We start from the raw sequence: 16802 nt of genomic DNA on the forward strand, positions 1-16802 counted from the left end.
AATATATATTGGTAGTTTATATATTTGATAATGATACTGATTGTCAAAGTCGTTCGTAACCGGTTTTGATTTATCAACATGGATTTTTTGTGTCTTCAAATAAAGTAATATGAGGTGTGAGGTAAAAAGCACAACTCCGTTATATCTTTATTTTGTAGAAACAAATCAAAACAATGCAGTTGAGGAAATTTTTGCTCAAGTTCATTTGTAAATAACAGTATTTCTTAAGCACTTTAAGAGTTTGTGTTACATATCCTGTAAACATGTATAATGTCTGATCATATCAGAATTTTTACCTCGAGATGCCCAACAAAAAGATTTAGACATGCACAGTGGTTATAACACATTATGTTTATGCACATATTTTCAAATGTCTTATTTATAATCATGCATATTGTTTGTGGGAATTTTATTGTTGTATTAAAATAAATTTTAAGTTATATTTATCTTATTTCGAGACCTATATAGTGGCATGCTATTTTTTTTTTTTTTTTTTATGAAGAAAGGCTACCAATATTAGTGTCACACCATCATTGAATGTTTGTTTTCATACCCTATATGGAAATGTTGTGAAATATTTACAAATTACAAATGTCAAAACTGCGCTGCTGACCCATATTTCTTCAGCAGATCTCGTTTTGTTTGACATATATAGCAAATGAAATTCCAGGTACAGTTGACAGGAAGTGACACTAGTAACCGAGCCTTTCTTTATAATTGCAGGGGGCAGTAGTGTAACCTTCCCGCAGGGTAAGCCCTCTTCAGTTACCATGGCAACTAGCCTGTCGGGTAACAATTCCATGGCTAATATGACAACAAGCTTGCTAGGGATTGGTACCAACATGTCCATGGCGACTAATCTGCCAGAGTGGCAAGACCAGATACAAATACAAGGTGTTGACCATCGCCTCATACATATTGGAGGGAAGAACCGGGCTTGTGCTTACTGTACTATAAGTAAAAATAAAACCAGGTTAGGCTGGGCTAGGAAGTCCTACTACAAGTGTGATGCATGTGGAGTGCCCCTTTGTCGTGGGGAGACTAATTGCTACGAGCGATATCATGACTTAGTGCAGGAGCACCAACACCTTGTAGACTCCCCCAAAAATCTGTACAAATTTCTCCTAAGGAAGTTCTCATCACAAGTAGAAGTAGACTTTGTGCAGGAGACTTTCAAAATGCAAAGCATGGACTTTGGATTGGGCAACATAGAACCAAAATAAAATTTTTGAAATTGAAAAATTTCAAATGTGATTTGCTAAAATAGTTTCATCAGTTGATACAAGGAGAGGAAAGAATGGTTGCCAAGCCATATTGACTTTTCCATCAGTAACAATGGATTTTAAATTAAGAACCATTTCTGGATCCAAGTTGTTGACTGAACACTGGCTGTCTGTATAAGAACTATTCCTGGTTCCTGGATATGTATGGCTGATTCTGATGGCTGTCAGTATATAGAAACCAGATTAATTAAAAAAAGATTAATGGATACTTTATGAAAATAATCTGATGTCCTGAGTTCAAAATCATCTATATGACACGTGTATTAATGTTTTTTTTAATGCTTCAGTTGAAAATTGTACAACTGAGAAGAAAATAACTTGATTTCCAAACACCTTGCTGTGTGGAACTAGCACCAATATAAAGTTTTTTTATTAATTTGTTAGTATCCTTGAAGATCAAAACAATGTGATTAAATATATCAAAAAGTTTTTTTTATTTTTTTATTTATTTTTTTTTTTTTTGATAATTGGGTAATCCTGGTTTCTTTGTCCTTTCAGGAACGCCAGTTCCTCAAGAAAACATTGCCTACATAAGCCAATCAGAAAGTACAGCACACTATCAAAGTAGCCAATCAGAAGGCTTCATACAATCTCAATCAACCAGTCATTCTGAAAGTGTTCCTTCTTGCATAGTTAAGGACTATGGAACACATGCAACATTCCAATCAGAAATTCCTGGACATAGGCTAGTAACAAGACCAGGGCGTCAACTGAAAGCGTGTGTGTACTGTCAGTTGAAGAAGGTCAAAACGAGGTCAGGATGGGTGGTGAAATCCTATTACATGTGTGAGGCATGTGGTGTACCCCTGTGCCGGGGTCAGCGGGAGTGTTACCACTATTATCACCAACTTATTTCAGGACATGGTCCGATGTAGTGGTCAGTGATACAAAAGACATTTGTTTAGATAACATTAATCTTCTTTTCTCCCCTCGTGTTTGTGTTGGTCTGTGTGTATTTTACCCTTGTGATTTAGTGATAAGATTATAGGGTACAAGTATTAACTGTACCAGGTACTCATGGTCTCTGTCCTAACTTTTCTCTTTCTCCCTTTCAGTGCCTCATGGTGTTCTGAGTCCAAAACGATCCCTTGACTCATTTTTGGGGCCATTTGATGATCATGGCTCCTATGGGTCAAATGAGCACCTGGGCCTGCTCAAGAGTGGGGAGAACCCGACCATATTAGATCCTAAAGGTGTCATTCACACACAGATAACTTCTCAAGGATACAAACTGAAAAAGTGTGTTTACTGTGCATCTCATCGTGTGCGGTCCAAGTCTGGCTACATTGTGTATTGTCGATTCATGTGTCAGACATGTGATGTGGCATTGTGTAAAGGAACAAGGGCCTGCTTTCAGATGTATCACAAAGAATTATTTCATGAACAAAAAAGCAATGACCAACCAACCTCTGATTCCTCACAGTACATTCTTTAAAATGTTAGGTGCATGTAGGTGTTTTTAATGGCTAGATAAAGGATGAGTTTTATACTGTTTGGATAATTCCAAATCCTTTTATCCTTTCAGACTCGGCATCAGTATCCCACAGCCAAATGCAAAGCTTTCAGAGCCTTTCAAAAAACTTTGCACCATGTCCTTCCAGACAATCACAAATTCTAGGCCAGGGGAATATTTCAGGTCACCTAGCAAAGCTTGCTTGCATGTCAGTCCCAGAGTTCCATGGTCAGGTGTACAGTAGTAAAGAGCAGGGTAAAGAAAGCCCAAACTTTGGTGTTAATCAGCAAAGAACAGGGTCTTTGTATCTAGGAGGTCATCACCATAGACTTGCTCATCTTCAGGGTCTCAGGAAGTTATGTGTGTACTGTCAGTTTAATAAGATCAAAACCAAATCTGGGTGGTGGATCTATACCCGTTACAAGTGTGATGGTTGTGAAGTGCCTTTATGCAACACCACGTCAGAACGGGACTGCTTCATGCTTTACCACAACTTGATGTACGGGGGTTCCAATGTTGAGGGTTCAAAGGTTGGCCAAGCTTCTCCGCTCATTGAGACTCGAACCTCGGTCCCTGATCCTGTGCTTGTACAAAGCATTACAAATAATGATGCAAAGGTAGAATTCTCACAAAGCACTTCAACTTCTACCTTTTTAGGACAAAATGTTTACAATGCAGACAGAGTAGACAACTAGATACAAGGATTTTACACGACGTGGCGTGTTAATTACATTATAGATATTGCTGCTACAGTGATAGGAGGGTAATCAAATGTCCTTTTATCCTTTTCAGAACCAGCCTCAAACCCTTACAGCCATTCAAAATCCTTATTAAATTTATCAGGCCACCTAACAACGATGGCTCGAATGTCCGTACCAAGTGTGCTGCAAGTGGCACCCCAAAGACAAATGGTCATAGCTCAAAGTCGATTTCCACAAGGTCACCCTCCTCAAGGTCATGTTTTAGAGGCGAGGACTAGTAGCAAGGGCACACTGATGGTGGACCCTAGCCACCAGGGGGATCTACAACACCGTCTGGTGCACTTAGAAGGCCAAAAGAAGCTGTGTGTTTATTGCCAATTAAATAACATAAAAACTAAGTCAGGATGGTGGGTTTATACCTGGTACAAATGTGAAGGGTGTGAGGTACCGCTGTGTAACACGACGTCGGAACGAGACTGTTTTATACTCTATCACTCACATTGATATATACCTGTTACTTCATGCGGTACGGCAGTGAATTGTGACGGAATCTGTCACGCCTATTAAACTATACATGCTATGTACCACTGTGTAATATGACATCAGATTGTCACTGACCATCTACACATGGTACAATATAAGATTTTTTACACAGTAAGATCATTTCTGTTTATACTTAATACTGGTTAAACAACTGTTGTAATGCCTGTGTGGCATTAATGCCATCTTGTGTCCTTGGTGTGAGTTTCAACACCAGAAATGAAACATATTTCATCCCTATACAAACTTTAGTGTAAGTTTGAACGCTAACACCATATGTCCTCACCAAAGTACCTAAAGTCCCTAACCAATATCACATATTTCTTTTGAAGTACCAAGAATTTACCTGTAATGTGATACAATAAAAAGACCTTTCTGTGTTCTCTAACAAGGTTTTCATCACGCTCTGTCTTTTATATGCCACATTCTTCCTACACCTGTCATTCTGTGATTTATTTCATGAAATAAAATTGTTTTATTTGTTGTAAAGCTTTCACTTGTGTTGTATGTTGTAATCAACAGTTGTGTACGAGACGGACACCGTTTTAGTGAGTTCTGCAATAACTATTTATAACAGAGAATCTATCAATACTTGTCTCAGAACCTTAGATACCTAAGAGTGTTTGATATCAATAAGAAGGCCTACTGCGGGTTTACTCTCCTGATGATGTTGTAAGGATTTGTCCTAAGATAATCTTCAGATATTTTGTTCAGAGTTTTGTCATAAGATCATGTCCAAATAATCCTTCACAAGCTGTAGTCTAAAGATAACTTTAGATGAACTCACAGAACCTGTACCTTATCCTAAGATTATCACAAACATACTCTTAATCTATTACTGATTTTACCTCTGATAATTCTCTAGGCCTGCTCCTACATATCTCAGATAATCCTGCATGGCCCATAAGAAATTTTTTCAGAGCTTGCAACAAAGATTACATGTATAGCACCTTGGACCACCTCCAGGGATAACCAGAGATATCCAGATACTGGCCTAGTTTGACTATATATTGGAATACACTAAAAGTTTGATATCTAATAATGTAGGCTTTTAGATCAGGTCATTAAAGAATTAGCTAATACTGAAGGTTTAGTTTTAAGTATTGAAGGTTTCTGGAACAGGAGAGATGATTTTGGCCATTCTGTTTTATCTTTCAGACCCTGGCCCCCTTAGATCTGTGTGTGGATCCTCAGCAACCTTTGGCAGCTTAAGTCCCTTTAAGTCCAATATTACCAAGCACCTGGAGGGGCTGGGGCATAGAATAGATAGAAATGTAGAGAATAAGCCACGACTGTGTGTGATGTGTCAGGCTGGCAAAGTGAAGACCAGGAAGGGCTGGAAGGTGTACTCTCGCTTCCACTGTTCTGCCTGTGTCGTCCCTCTGTGTATTGGGGAAAGGGACTGTTTTGGTACCTTCCATAAGTCTCTTTGTGAACCCTTCCTGAACCAAGAGAGTGCTGCTGTTCCCAACATAGGGCCTATCATCCTCTCGAGTCACATGTATCCCTCCATTGAGGATGAAAAACCAAAATATCATTAAATTTAAATTGAATATTTTGTGTCTGGCAAAGCTCATCACAAAATGGCTTCATTCACTTGTCGTCTGCAACTTTGACTTTGTCATGAACAACTTTGACCCTGCCATTGCCTTCTGTCTCCTTTCACTGGAGGAAAATGTATGTGATACCACAAATTACCTTCATCAACTGTGAAGGTGTAGAAAAATAAAGTGGTTGCAAGGCAAAGTAGTTGTGTAAAAACGGTTGTTTATATCCTTGCAGAAAATGTAATAATTTTGATTCAGTACTGTGCAGACAGTTAAATCAAGAGTCCAGATATCTTTTCTCAAATCCTGAAAATATTTATTCATCTTTCTTCAAAATTGTTAGCATATGACATCTTAATGCAAAGAGTGAGAAAGAGAGAAAAAAAAAAAGAGAAAAAGAATTACGTTAAAAGATCTTCATAACTTTGTAGGCACAATTTATTTCATATCAATATAGTGAATAAATTAATTGATTACCAATATCTGAAATTGCTGTACATACAAGATTACCTTAACTCCTATCCTTCACCAGAGGCAAAAAAAACGTATTGTATTATATGCATGACTTGGTACATAATGTATTAATAGTTTCTTGAAGACGAGAATAAAAAATAAAAAATATCAAGAAAAAAACTGAGTGCGTTTATTTTGTTGTTTCAGGACCGATGGATGCCCTAACAATGCGTGCTAACCAATCACTGAGCATGTCGGTCACGTCTCCCCTATCTCTAGATTTGGAACGTATAGTTGACTCGCAGGTTAACAGGCATATCCCCACTAAGACCAGGCCCTCAAAAGTGTGTGTTGTGTGTCGCTTCAATAACGTAAAAACTAAGAGAGGGTGGCGGGTGTATACCTCAGACAAATGTGCTATGTGTAATGTTGCTTTGTGTACCGGCCCTCGTGCCTGTTTCGTAAAGTTCCATAATCTCTCGGACGATGACAGAACTCAAGTCTTAGCAAATCCACCATTTCCATACTTGTGAATATTGACAACATAGCCGAAAGCAGATTATTGTCCCACACTATCTAGTTAGGAACACCTATTTGGGGTGATACAGTAAGCAGGGGACTGTCACATATCTCTGACCTAGAGTTAGGACAGTTGATTTTTACAAGACAAAGATTACAGCAGTATAAATGGTTGGGCTTATTACTAAGCATTGACATGTTACTGGATATATACAGAAAGGGCTGTGTGATCCAGATACCTACCAGACTGTACATAAACGGATACAGGATAGTTCGTTAAAACAACACTGCTTCAGATACAAAGTAAATGATTCGGAGATATTTGGGTAGTTCGGGAAAAGGCAAACTTTTCAAAGATTGTATGGTATATGTACTTGCCAGCAGTTTCTATTATTAGGTTAGCCAGGATGGTTCTTGTCAACTAAAGAGTCTAGATACATAGCATTTGATACATATCAAAGCTACCTATTTCAAATATTTGATCAACAGTTTTTAAAAGTCTGGCATTTCATTGTTGACATTGACACTAGATGGTTCAAATGAATCATATAGTCTGGTTACTGGAATATCCAGGTACAATATGATTGACAAGTGGTTCAGACAATTGCCATCTGGTTCAGATGAGTAATGTGGTTCACATAACTACTATATGATTCAGATGAGTGACGTGGTTCACATAACTGGTTCAGATGAGTAATGTGGTTCACATAACTGCTGTCTGGTTCAGATGAGTAATGTGGTTCACATAACTGGTTCAGATGAGTAATGTGGTTCACATAACTGCTGTCTGGTTCAGATGAGTAATGTGGTTCACATAACTGGTTCAGATGAGTAATATGGTTCACATAACTGCTATATGATTAAGATGAGTGACGTGGTTCACATAACTGGTTCAGATGAGTAATGTGGTTCACATAACTGCTGTCTGGTTCAGATGAGTAACATGGTTCACATAACTGGTTCAGATGAGTAATGTGGTTCACATAACTGCTATATGATTCAGATGAGTAATGTGGTTCACATAACTGGTTCAGATGAGTAACGTGGTTCACATAACTGCTGTCTGGTTCAGATGAGTAACATGGTTCACATAACTGCTACCGGGTTCAGATCTGTGAGGTTGTTCACATTATATATAAATTCATAATTCTTGTGAAGCCTGGCGCATTTCAGATGAAGTGGGGATGAGCAACAAGTGTATATTTTATGGTTTACAAGTTTTTTTTCATCCTTGCATTTGTATCTGAATAATTTATGATATAAATGTGTAAACTAGATGATATATACGAAAGAGAATTTTTTATAACTCTCCATTATCAGTTGAAGTCAGTTCCAATCTATGAATTCTCTAACAACAACCTGTAATGTCTATATGAAAACACAATATGTATATGTTACTCAATATTTCTAACCTTATAGGAAAATGCAGAATTTGTGTTTATGGTTATGTACTGCTAGCTGGCCTACTGATGTTGTAAAATAAAACTGTGACTAGACTTATATGGTGTTGGTGCTTTTTGTAAGGAGTGGCACATATAAATATCCTCAGGGAACCAATGTAATAGAAGGTTTATAACAAGGGATTTCAGTTATCACTAACAGGAGTCTTGTGATAAAGCAGAGCTCAAAAGGTGAAAAGCTTTGTCAGCTTAAATATTATGTACATAATAATTAATTCAGAACATTGTAAGGTATTCTGTGCATACATGTACACTGTTATGTGTTGACATGAACAATTTAATTTCTATTTATGAAATTTTGGTTTTAGAAATTTATATTAAAATATGAGAAAACCATCACTTTAGACATTTTGATTGATGCTATAAAGCTATCAATTGCTGTTGGAGCCCCAATCTGACTGTTGTGTGACCTAGCAGCCTGGTAAAGAAGCCTGTCTGAGTCATACACAGCCCAGGCAAACCACTAGGCTTGTCATGTTTGCCATGATAAACAGCTTACATGACAAGAGGCATCCAATGGGGAACTTCAAAACAGCAGCTGTAGGATTTTCTTCTCTCATTCCTAAATAAATAAGATCTCTGCTCAATCGTGTGTTTAGTTATGTTTGATGTATGGAGTGTAAAATATAAGAATTATTTAGAAGTGGTTATGTAACTGCTACACGTATCAGAAAAGATGTTTACATAATTATAGTGTTTCCATATATAAAAACCTGTATTGATAACTTGAAATTTGGAGACCATCCAAATGGAGTTCTCTATTTTGATACCTCAAGGACAATTATCTCCATATGATAACTTGAAAGTCTGAGGCCCTTCAGGGGGTAAACTGTCTATTCACATGTTCTCTGAAACAGGAAATTGTTTTCACCCGTTTAAAGGCATTAAAGGGATTTCATTCTGGAACACTTGATATAAAACCAGTAAAAACAGTAATAACATGAAATAAAAAGGAAACTACCAGGGACTAGATGACTTTACCTTGTAGTGATGGTATTCTATTTAATGGCTAGACTGGTGTTTACATAACCTGATAATAGTGTACTGCACTGTATCATGTATCATGTATCATGATGACTAGAAGTGTTGTCGGTAGGATCCTGTGCCAACCTCTATAACACTGTTATTTTAATATTTAACCAACCTTTCCACTATCCCAATACTTAAAATAAATTTTCATCACAAATAGAACAGTTTTTATGTTTGTTATTGTAAACAAAATTACATAACTGAGGAGATACACTGTTGTTGTGCAATGCAGCTTCACACCACAAGCCTTCACTGTCATTAAACATTGATGATGTATTATCATACAAACTGACTGTGTCATCTTTACATAAAATTCCTTTAGAAGGTTAAATTACACAATGAGTTGTCATGGCATTCACAAATATGTAAAGGGAGCTAACTCCTTTTTTCTACAGAAATTTTATAGTTATTGCTTATAATGATATAGGTAAGGAATAATATTGATTTGATGTTAATAGTTTCACATTCACACGGTCATCTCTTTATCACTGCATATTGTGTAACTGAGAGGGAACAGTAACATAAAAACTGACAAGTCTATAAAGATACATACCTTCAGATGTATACCAAACATTAACACAATAACATTGTTTGTACTTTGACACCAGGCATATACCATGTTACAAATGTTTGTACATTCACCAGACATACCATGTTACAAATGTTTGTACATTCACCAGACATACCATGTTACAAATGTTTGTACATCACCAGACATACCATGTTACAAATGTTTGTACCTTCACCAGACATACCATGTTACAGGTGTTTGTACCTACAACTATGTTTCGGATTACAATTGCTTAAATTTTATTTCAAGCCGTATCAATACACAAAAAAACCCAACCCTTTTACAGGCATAGTCTTTTAACTGAATTTTCTCAAATAAGTTCTAGGTTCACTGGGCTTTCACATTCTACATCAAAATTTCTTTTTCCTTTCAGAGCGAGGTGATTCCGTCCCATTTCCCACGATGCCTCCTCTTTTCCCTTCCACCATGCACATGTCACATCACAGGGCTGTTCGTAACCATGGGAACAAGTACACCACATGCTTCTTCTGTCTCAGAAATAAAGTGAAGACAAAATCAGGGTGGCGTGTGAACACTTACTATAAGTGTGAACAGTGTAATGTGCCACTCTGTATCGGCAAGGACAGAAACTGTTTCGACCTGTTCCACAACATTTTAATGAAGCAATGAATATGCATGCTTGCCATTGACTATTATTCTTTATTACAACAGTTCGTTTAGAAGTTTGGCACAGACCTTTGTACAGAGATTGAGACTTTTAAGTTGCAGATAAGTGAGAATTGTGTTTAGAGAGAGGTACACCTGGAATCTTTCACGCAGCTGAACTTCATCGTGCTGTTTTGACAATAGGGAGAAAATAAGGGGTGTACTAATGTTTGACATTATTTTTAAACTTTTTGTGCAAATTCAACACTTAATGAAAAGAAACAGTTCCAATACAGATACAGCCATTATAAAGAACAGGTTATGACTTATTATCTATGTGAAGTGAAAAACCCCAAAATTCATCAGCTGACATTTGCAGGGGAGGTAACCAGCATTAACTCACATTTTCTCAAGTAGAGATTAAATAATATACCAAATGGAAAAGAATAACAATCATCTTTAACAATTGCACAATGAAAATTATAAATTTAGAAGAAGGAATATAGATAGATGTGTAATAATGTTATTATTCAACTCCTTGGTTTTCACAAATACTTAAATTTAGATAAAAATACACCATGAATTTATGAACAGTTGATTATTAGTTTTTTCTTTCTTTTTTTTTTTTTTTTTTTCCTCTCCTCTTGTAATTTTAGTTCTCCTGCAAGACTTTGTAAAAATTCTTTCAAATGACACACTTGAGTATGCAACATTATGATATCATCCAACTTGGTAAAATAATAGCTTTCATTGAATGTATTGGTGTTTATCTACCTCCACCAAGGACACAAGTTGATAGTTAATATCATTGTACAGTTACTAAATTAAGGGAAGGAATATTGACAAAGCAAGAACATGGATCTATCCCTAATATATCAAATTGATAGACCTGTTTATCACAGCAACTATAAGGCTTCTGTAAACTGCATACTACTTTACAGCAGCATGTTGGGATATGTGTTGATTGGGACCATGCTTAAGATTTTTAGTACTAAGTTCGGGCTATATATCTAAAGCGTGGTTTCTTTATCCTTTCAGACACCAAGTCTGGCCTGTTCCATCCTCCTTTCTCCCAATCTTCAAGTGTAGAACTCTTCCCGCCTCTGACAGGCGACCTCACCCAACACATCCCTGTCAAGAACGAGAACAACAAATACACCAAGTGCTTTCTGTGTCTGAGGAATAAAACTAAGACAAAGTCTGGTTGGCGTGTCAACACTTACTACAAATGTAGCCATTGTTCCATCCCTCTGTGTAACAACCGAGAGAGGAACTGTTTTGAGACTTTCCATCGCCAGCTTCTTGCATACAAATCAGAGGCTAGTCAATACACAAACCCACAGCTATTTAAGTACCCATTTGAATGACCCTAGTCTTCGGTGCTGTTAGAGCTTTATAGGCATGGCCCTGTCTGTGATAGGTAGATATTCTTCCCCCCTTGTATAAACTCCTACAGGTTAAGATAGTGAACTTGTATGGAGTGATGCAGTGAATTTGGTGTGATAGCTAAACAGAATTCGTAAGCCATCTTTTTATTTGTGGCCTCTTAACCCTTTTTGTTGTCGTGTTTGTAATTGGTGTTGTTTCTTTATCCTTTCAGAAGATCCCTGGGTAGCCTCCTCAGTATCAGGCTCTCCTTTCCCGGCCTCACCTTCTTGGAGAAGTTCGAGTCATGTGGGTACCCTGCCCACTAGACTTGCCATCCACAAACTCATTCCTATCACTGGCCCCATCAATAGAAAGCTTTGTGTTTACTGTCAGCTAAATAAAACTAAGACCAAGTCAGGCTGGTTGGTGTACAGTCGCTGCAAGTGTGAGGCGTGTGATGTGGCGCTGTGTAAGAGGGAGAGGGGATGTTTTAAACTCTACCATGATCTCATCTTCGGCGGTGTCAATGAGGCGAACGAGTCTCAGACGGGCGTCGGTTCAAATGTGAACCTGAAGCAGTTCATCGTCAAGCCTCATAGTGGTGTCACCATGTCTCAGGCTAATGTCTCCTCGTCAGTTTTAAGTAACACTGCACCATACTCCAAGTATGCCTTGTCACACCATGTCGCCTCATTGTCACAATCAAATTTGTCGTCTACTAATCAAAATGTCTCCTCGACACATCCAAATAATTCTCATGTTCTGGTTTGTCCTACTTCTCCAAAAAGAGAATACCACCAGTTACCTTCCTCATCTGTTGACAGTACAATGTCAACTGGTCACAGCAGACCTGACTTTGAGGAACCTCTTGCCCTCACAATGTCCGCACATGTAACTGCAAACTCGGGTCCTGTGACAGCAAGTACTGGTCATGCGATGCCAAGTTCTAGTCATATGGCACCGAGTCCTGATATGGTGACAGAAAATTCTGATAACATGGCTGCAGATTCTGGACAAGACATCATTATTTCCAGTCAGGAGACTTCCGATACAGATCATGTGTCAGAAAGCACTGCTCAGGTGACTGGCAGTTCAGATCATGTGACTGGAAATGCTTCCTATGCCTACGGAAGTGTAGTATTCCCAACTCGAAGCTTTATGCATGACAGGACAGAGGAAGGCTAGAAATAGTGCTACATTTTGTGATTTAAATGTTTCTCATCCTAAACCAGAAATGACACACACTGCTAACATCTCATTAGCGTGAACATTGATAAATGAACAAACTTAATTCATATGCAGATATGTATTCACTAACTCGAAAAACACATTAACATTTGTGTGAGTATTGTGATTGTATACATAATCCAATAGCAAGCGATTGCCTTGGATATGGAAGATATGAAATAGCTTTTTATATGCAATACAAATGGAGATCTTTGTCTGGGTTATTGCTTGTCATGGCAGGTGAAGACTTGTGTACAAATTGTAACTTGATGGTGGAGGTGTTTTCTGTCCTACTTACTTTACTTGTAACCTAGCCTTTAGACATTAAACAACAGAGTTTACCTTTGGGTTTGATCTCTTCAGTATATATATATTTTTTTGATAGTTTGGATTTTCAGAAATAATATTGTACTGTCTATAAATAGAGTTTGATAAGAAATATTGACAGCATGGTCCAATATTGATTCCGGATCCAAACAAAGAAATGTTGGATGTGTTTTACTAGATACATGATCAATAAAATAAAGTGCTGATATGTAAATATATATGAAAGGTACTGTATAACACACTACTTAATTTGAACAGAAATGGTGTACAAAATACTTTATATTGGTTATTAGAAATAAACTGTGTCTTGTTTGGAAGTCACCATAAAGTTTCTGGCTGAAAATCACATCGTAAACAAAATTGAAAGTCATAGCGTGGGCTCGTTTTAAATAATATTTGTTTGTGAAAGGGCTTAGGGTGAGCTCATTTGAAATATTTTTTGTGAAAGGGCTTAGGGTTGGTTCATTTGAAAAAAATATTTGTGAAAAGGCTTAGGGTGGGCTTATTCGAAAAAATATTTGTTTGTGAAAGGGCTTAGGATGGGTTTATTGGAAATAACATTTGTTTGTGAATGGGCTTAGAGGGAACATATTGGAAATAATATTTGTTTGTGAAAGGGCTTAGAATGGGCTTATTTGAAATAGTGGTTGGTTTTGGCAGGGCTTATTGTGAGATAGATGTACAAAATTCATATCATAGAGTTTGTCTTGACTTTCTTTTGATTTTTTAGTTTCCAAAGACAATTTTTAAAGTTTCAGTGTTGTAAACTTTTATGGAAGTATTAAAACCAGAGGATCAGTAATATAGTCCATACATCATTATGTTATATTGAGAGGATATTGAGTTGAACAGGGAATGTTGTATAGAGTTGTGTGTGAAAGAAGAGTATAGTTACAGATGAAATTTACAGGAGACAATTTACAGGGATAAATTATGAATTGGTAACTAAATGCTCAACAAATCTAACAAGTTAGCCATTTACAAGGTCATCATGAAACTACAAGACAAACCTATTTGTTCTTGCAGAATTCCTGGAATTCAAATTTTTTCTGTGGTCATATTTATTCTACTTTCATAATACTGGAAGGGACATTTATTATTTACTATTGTGTCATTCTGTCTGTAACTTCCTTACATTTTGTTTTTAATTTCATGCTTTGTTATAGATCTCTGGCACTTTCTATTTCTGTTAGATAGGGTCAAAGTATGTACTGAAAGAACGTACCACATGGCTTCCTTCTTTTGAAATGATTGATAAATGGTAAGATTTTGTGTATTAACCACTGGAAATTAAGTCAGAACGATTCAGCAGAACTCAACTATAGATATTACATATTATGAAACATATTCGCACAAAGCTTAGATTACTGTTGATGGAGATCAAGCCATATCAGAAAGGCCAACAAATCCAAGTAAGCTCCCATCACTGTGCCTCATTGCACCGTTACAGTGTGCTAGAGGATGAACTTTTATTGGCCATATGATAATGGGTCATGTGATGTGTCTAGTCCAATCACAGTTGAGGACTTGGTTCTGTTTTATCCTTCTAGTACCTGGGATGGACCTGAAGCTTGACCCTGACTCAGTAGTGTCTGCTTACCAGCCATCAACCCTTGAGGAGGTGGACGACATGCTCGATCTCCAACAGACATTCAGTTCTGATATTGGCTTGTATGAGGGAAACACAGGTATTGTCAAAAGACGTGCCCGTGGGCCCAGGAGGGGCACGTATGGGCGTTTGATGAACCGGAAAGAGCATGTATGTCCAGAACCAGGCTGTGACTTCAGAACTACTAGACTATATAACTTCCAGAGGCACTGTCGCATCCATAATGACGATGCAAAACTAAAGTGTGACATCTGCCAGAAAAAATTTCTGGATGCATATGAATTGAAACATCATGTTGCTGGTCACTCTGGTGCCTTCAAATGCAATCTGTGTGATCGTAGTTTCGCCTCGCGTATGGGGTTCTATGAGCACACTAAGTTTCACCAAGAGTCTGACGAGAGGTTTGACTGTCAAATGTGCGGTAAAACTTTCTGGAAAAAGTCACGATATGTCTATCATCTGAGAGCATATCACAATAAGATACTAGTTGAAGAGGAGGAGGGTAGATTTTCATTGCAAGATGCTGACACTAATTCTTCATCTTAGCTTTTTTCCCCTGAGAACAATGGGATAAAGACAACAATATTTAGCATGGTTTTACCAAGTTATCAGTTGTCAAGAGACAAAACTTCCTAAAAGTGACATTTTCAGAATATCTTAATATTTATTGGTTGTTAATTTTCCACATAAAATTGGAATGCAAGAACACAGCTATCATAATTGTAAACAGTTGATTAGGGTGTTTTTGTACTGCCTCTGATTTTGGCAATGTTTGGTGCATAATTAAATTAACATCGCTCCATGTCTTGCATGCTCTACTGATCTACAGGCTTGTGACAGGAGATAATCAAGACATTCATAATTGAAATGTCAGTCCAGGACAGGTTGTAAATTTATGTACAGATGTATAAAAACAGTACAAAATTGTAGATAATAAGAAAAATGGAGAGTACAATATGTTTGGAGGGAAGAGTTGTTATATCTACTGTGTTTCGAGTGTAATGTCTGATACATTTAGAGAGTAATGTCTGATATGTTTAGAGAGAATGTTTCTAATGTGTTTAGAGAGAGTAATGTCTGATATGTTTAGAGAGAATGCTTCTAATGTGTTCAGAAAGTACAAAGGGTGTTTATCTTATCTGTCTAGAAAGCAGGCTGATATTATATTCAAAATGATATTATATGGCATGTTTAATGATATGTGTCGAAAGTATGAAGTGTGAAGAGGTAAGGAAAAAGTTGGGTTGGTTTAGAGAGTATAGAATGTGAAATGCCGAAATAATAAAAGTTGAATGTGTAATAGATGTAGAATATGCTGCCTGAATTAATGTAGGGAACCAATAATTGAAAATTACATGTAGTTCTAAAGATCAATGTGAAGAGAAAGTACTAGAGACTGAAGAGTGTTGTAAAAATAAAAAAATACAGGTGAGCTAATGTTTAAATATACAAGGCCCTGTACAGAATTTAACCTGTGAGGAGACTGAATAGTGTTGTAAAAATTAAAAAATACAGGTGAGCTTATATGTTTAAATGTACAAGGCCCTGTACAGAAATTAACCTGTGAGGAGACTGAATAGTGTTGTAAAAATAAAAAAATACAGGTGAGCTAATATGTTTAAATGTACAAGGCCCTGTACAGAATTTAACCTGTGATGTTAAAACAACAAACTGTAAATATCTCAATTGTTAATTTTCTTATAAAATTCAATACGATAAAAATAAAGTTATAAATAATGTTAAACATCAATGTTGTTGTTTTTCTCTCCTGTGTTTAAACACAGTGGTCATGTGACAGACTCTCCAACAGAAAGTTGTCATAGGATGGGCTCTCTAACAGCTAGTTACAGACACACTGCTTTAACAGATACGAACATGCCATTAGGAAGTTCACATAAAGTGAATATTTATAGCATAGCTGAACAAGTTTGGAAAAAAGGGAAATAATTCATTATCACCTACTATTCAGGAACATTCATTAAAAATAATCATGTATTTGGAAAATTATTGACGTAGATAATACCAGCAGTTGTTTTGGAAGCTTAAAATTATTGACGTAGATAATACCAGCAGTTGTTTTGGAAGCTTAAAATTATTGACGTAGATAAT

At 36.9% G+C, this 16802-nt stretch overlaps 1 protein-coding gene across 10 annotated transcripts in view; it reads left to right on the forward strand.

The window, feature by feature from the left end:
- LOC132565629 (myoneurin-like) overlaps nt 1-16802 on the forward strand; it is a 72522-nt gene that overhangs the window by 13517 nt on the left and 42203 nt on the right. The window contains exon 5 of one of the 10 annotated variants that reach the window (XM_060230296.1): nt 14635-16437. The exons of 7 other annotated variants lie outside the window; for them this stretch is intronic. In XM_060230296.1, the coding sequence (XP_060086279.1) occupies nt 14635-15239 (605 nt within the window). In that variant the 3' untranslated portion in view covers nt 15240-16437. Of the gene's footprint in view, nt 1-2808; nt 4467-11762; nt 14613-14634; nt 16438-16802 lie in introns of those variants that run through there. 2 more of the 10 variants (XM_060230290.1, XM_060230293.1) reach the window with 2 other exon arrangements.

The sequence above is a fragment of the Ylistrum balloti genome, unplaced genomic scaffold, assembly GCF_031769215.1.
Source record: "Ylistrum balloti isolate Yb309-2 unplaced genomic scaffold, AGI_CSIRO_Ybal_v1 Utg369730, whole genome shotgun sequence".
NCBI classification, from domain to species: Eukaryota; Metazoa; Mollusca; class Bivalvia; order Pectinida; family Pectinidae; genus Ylistrum; species Ylistrum balloti.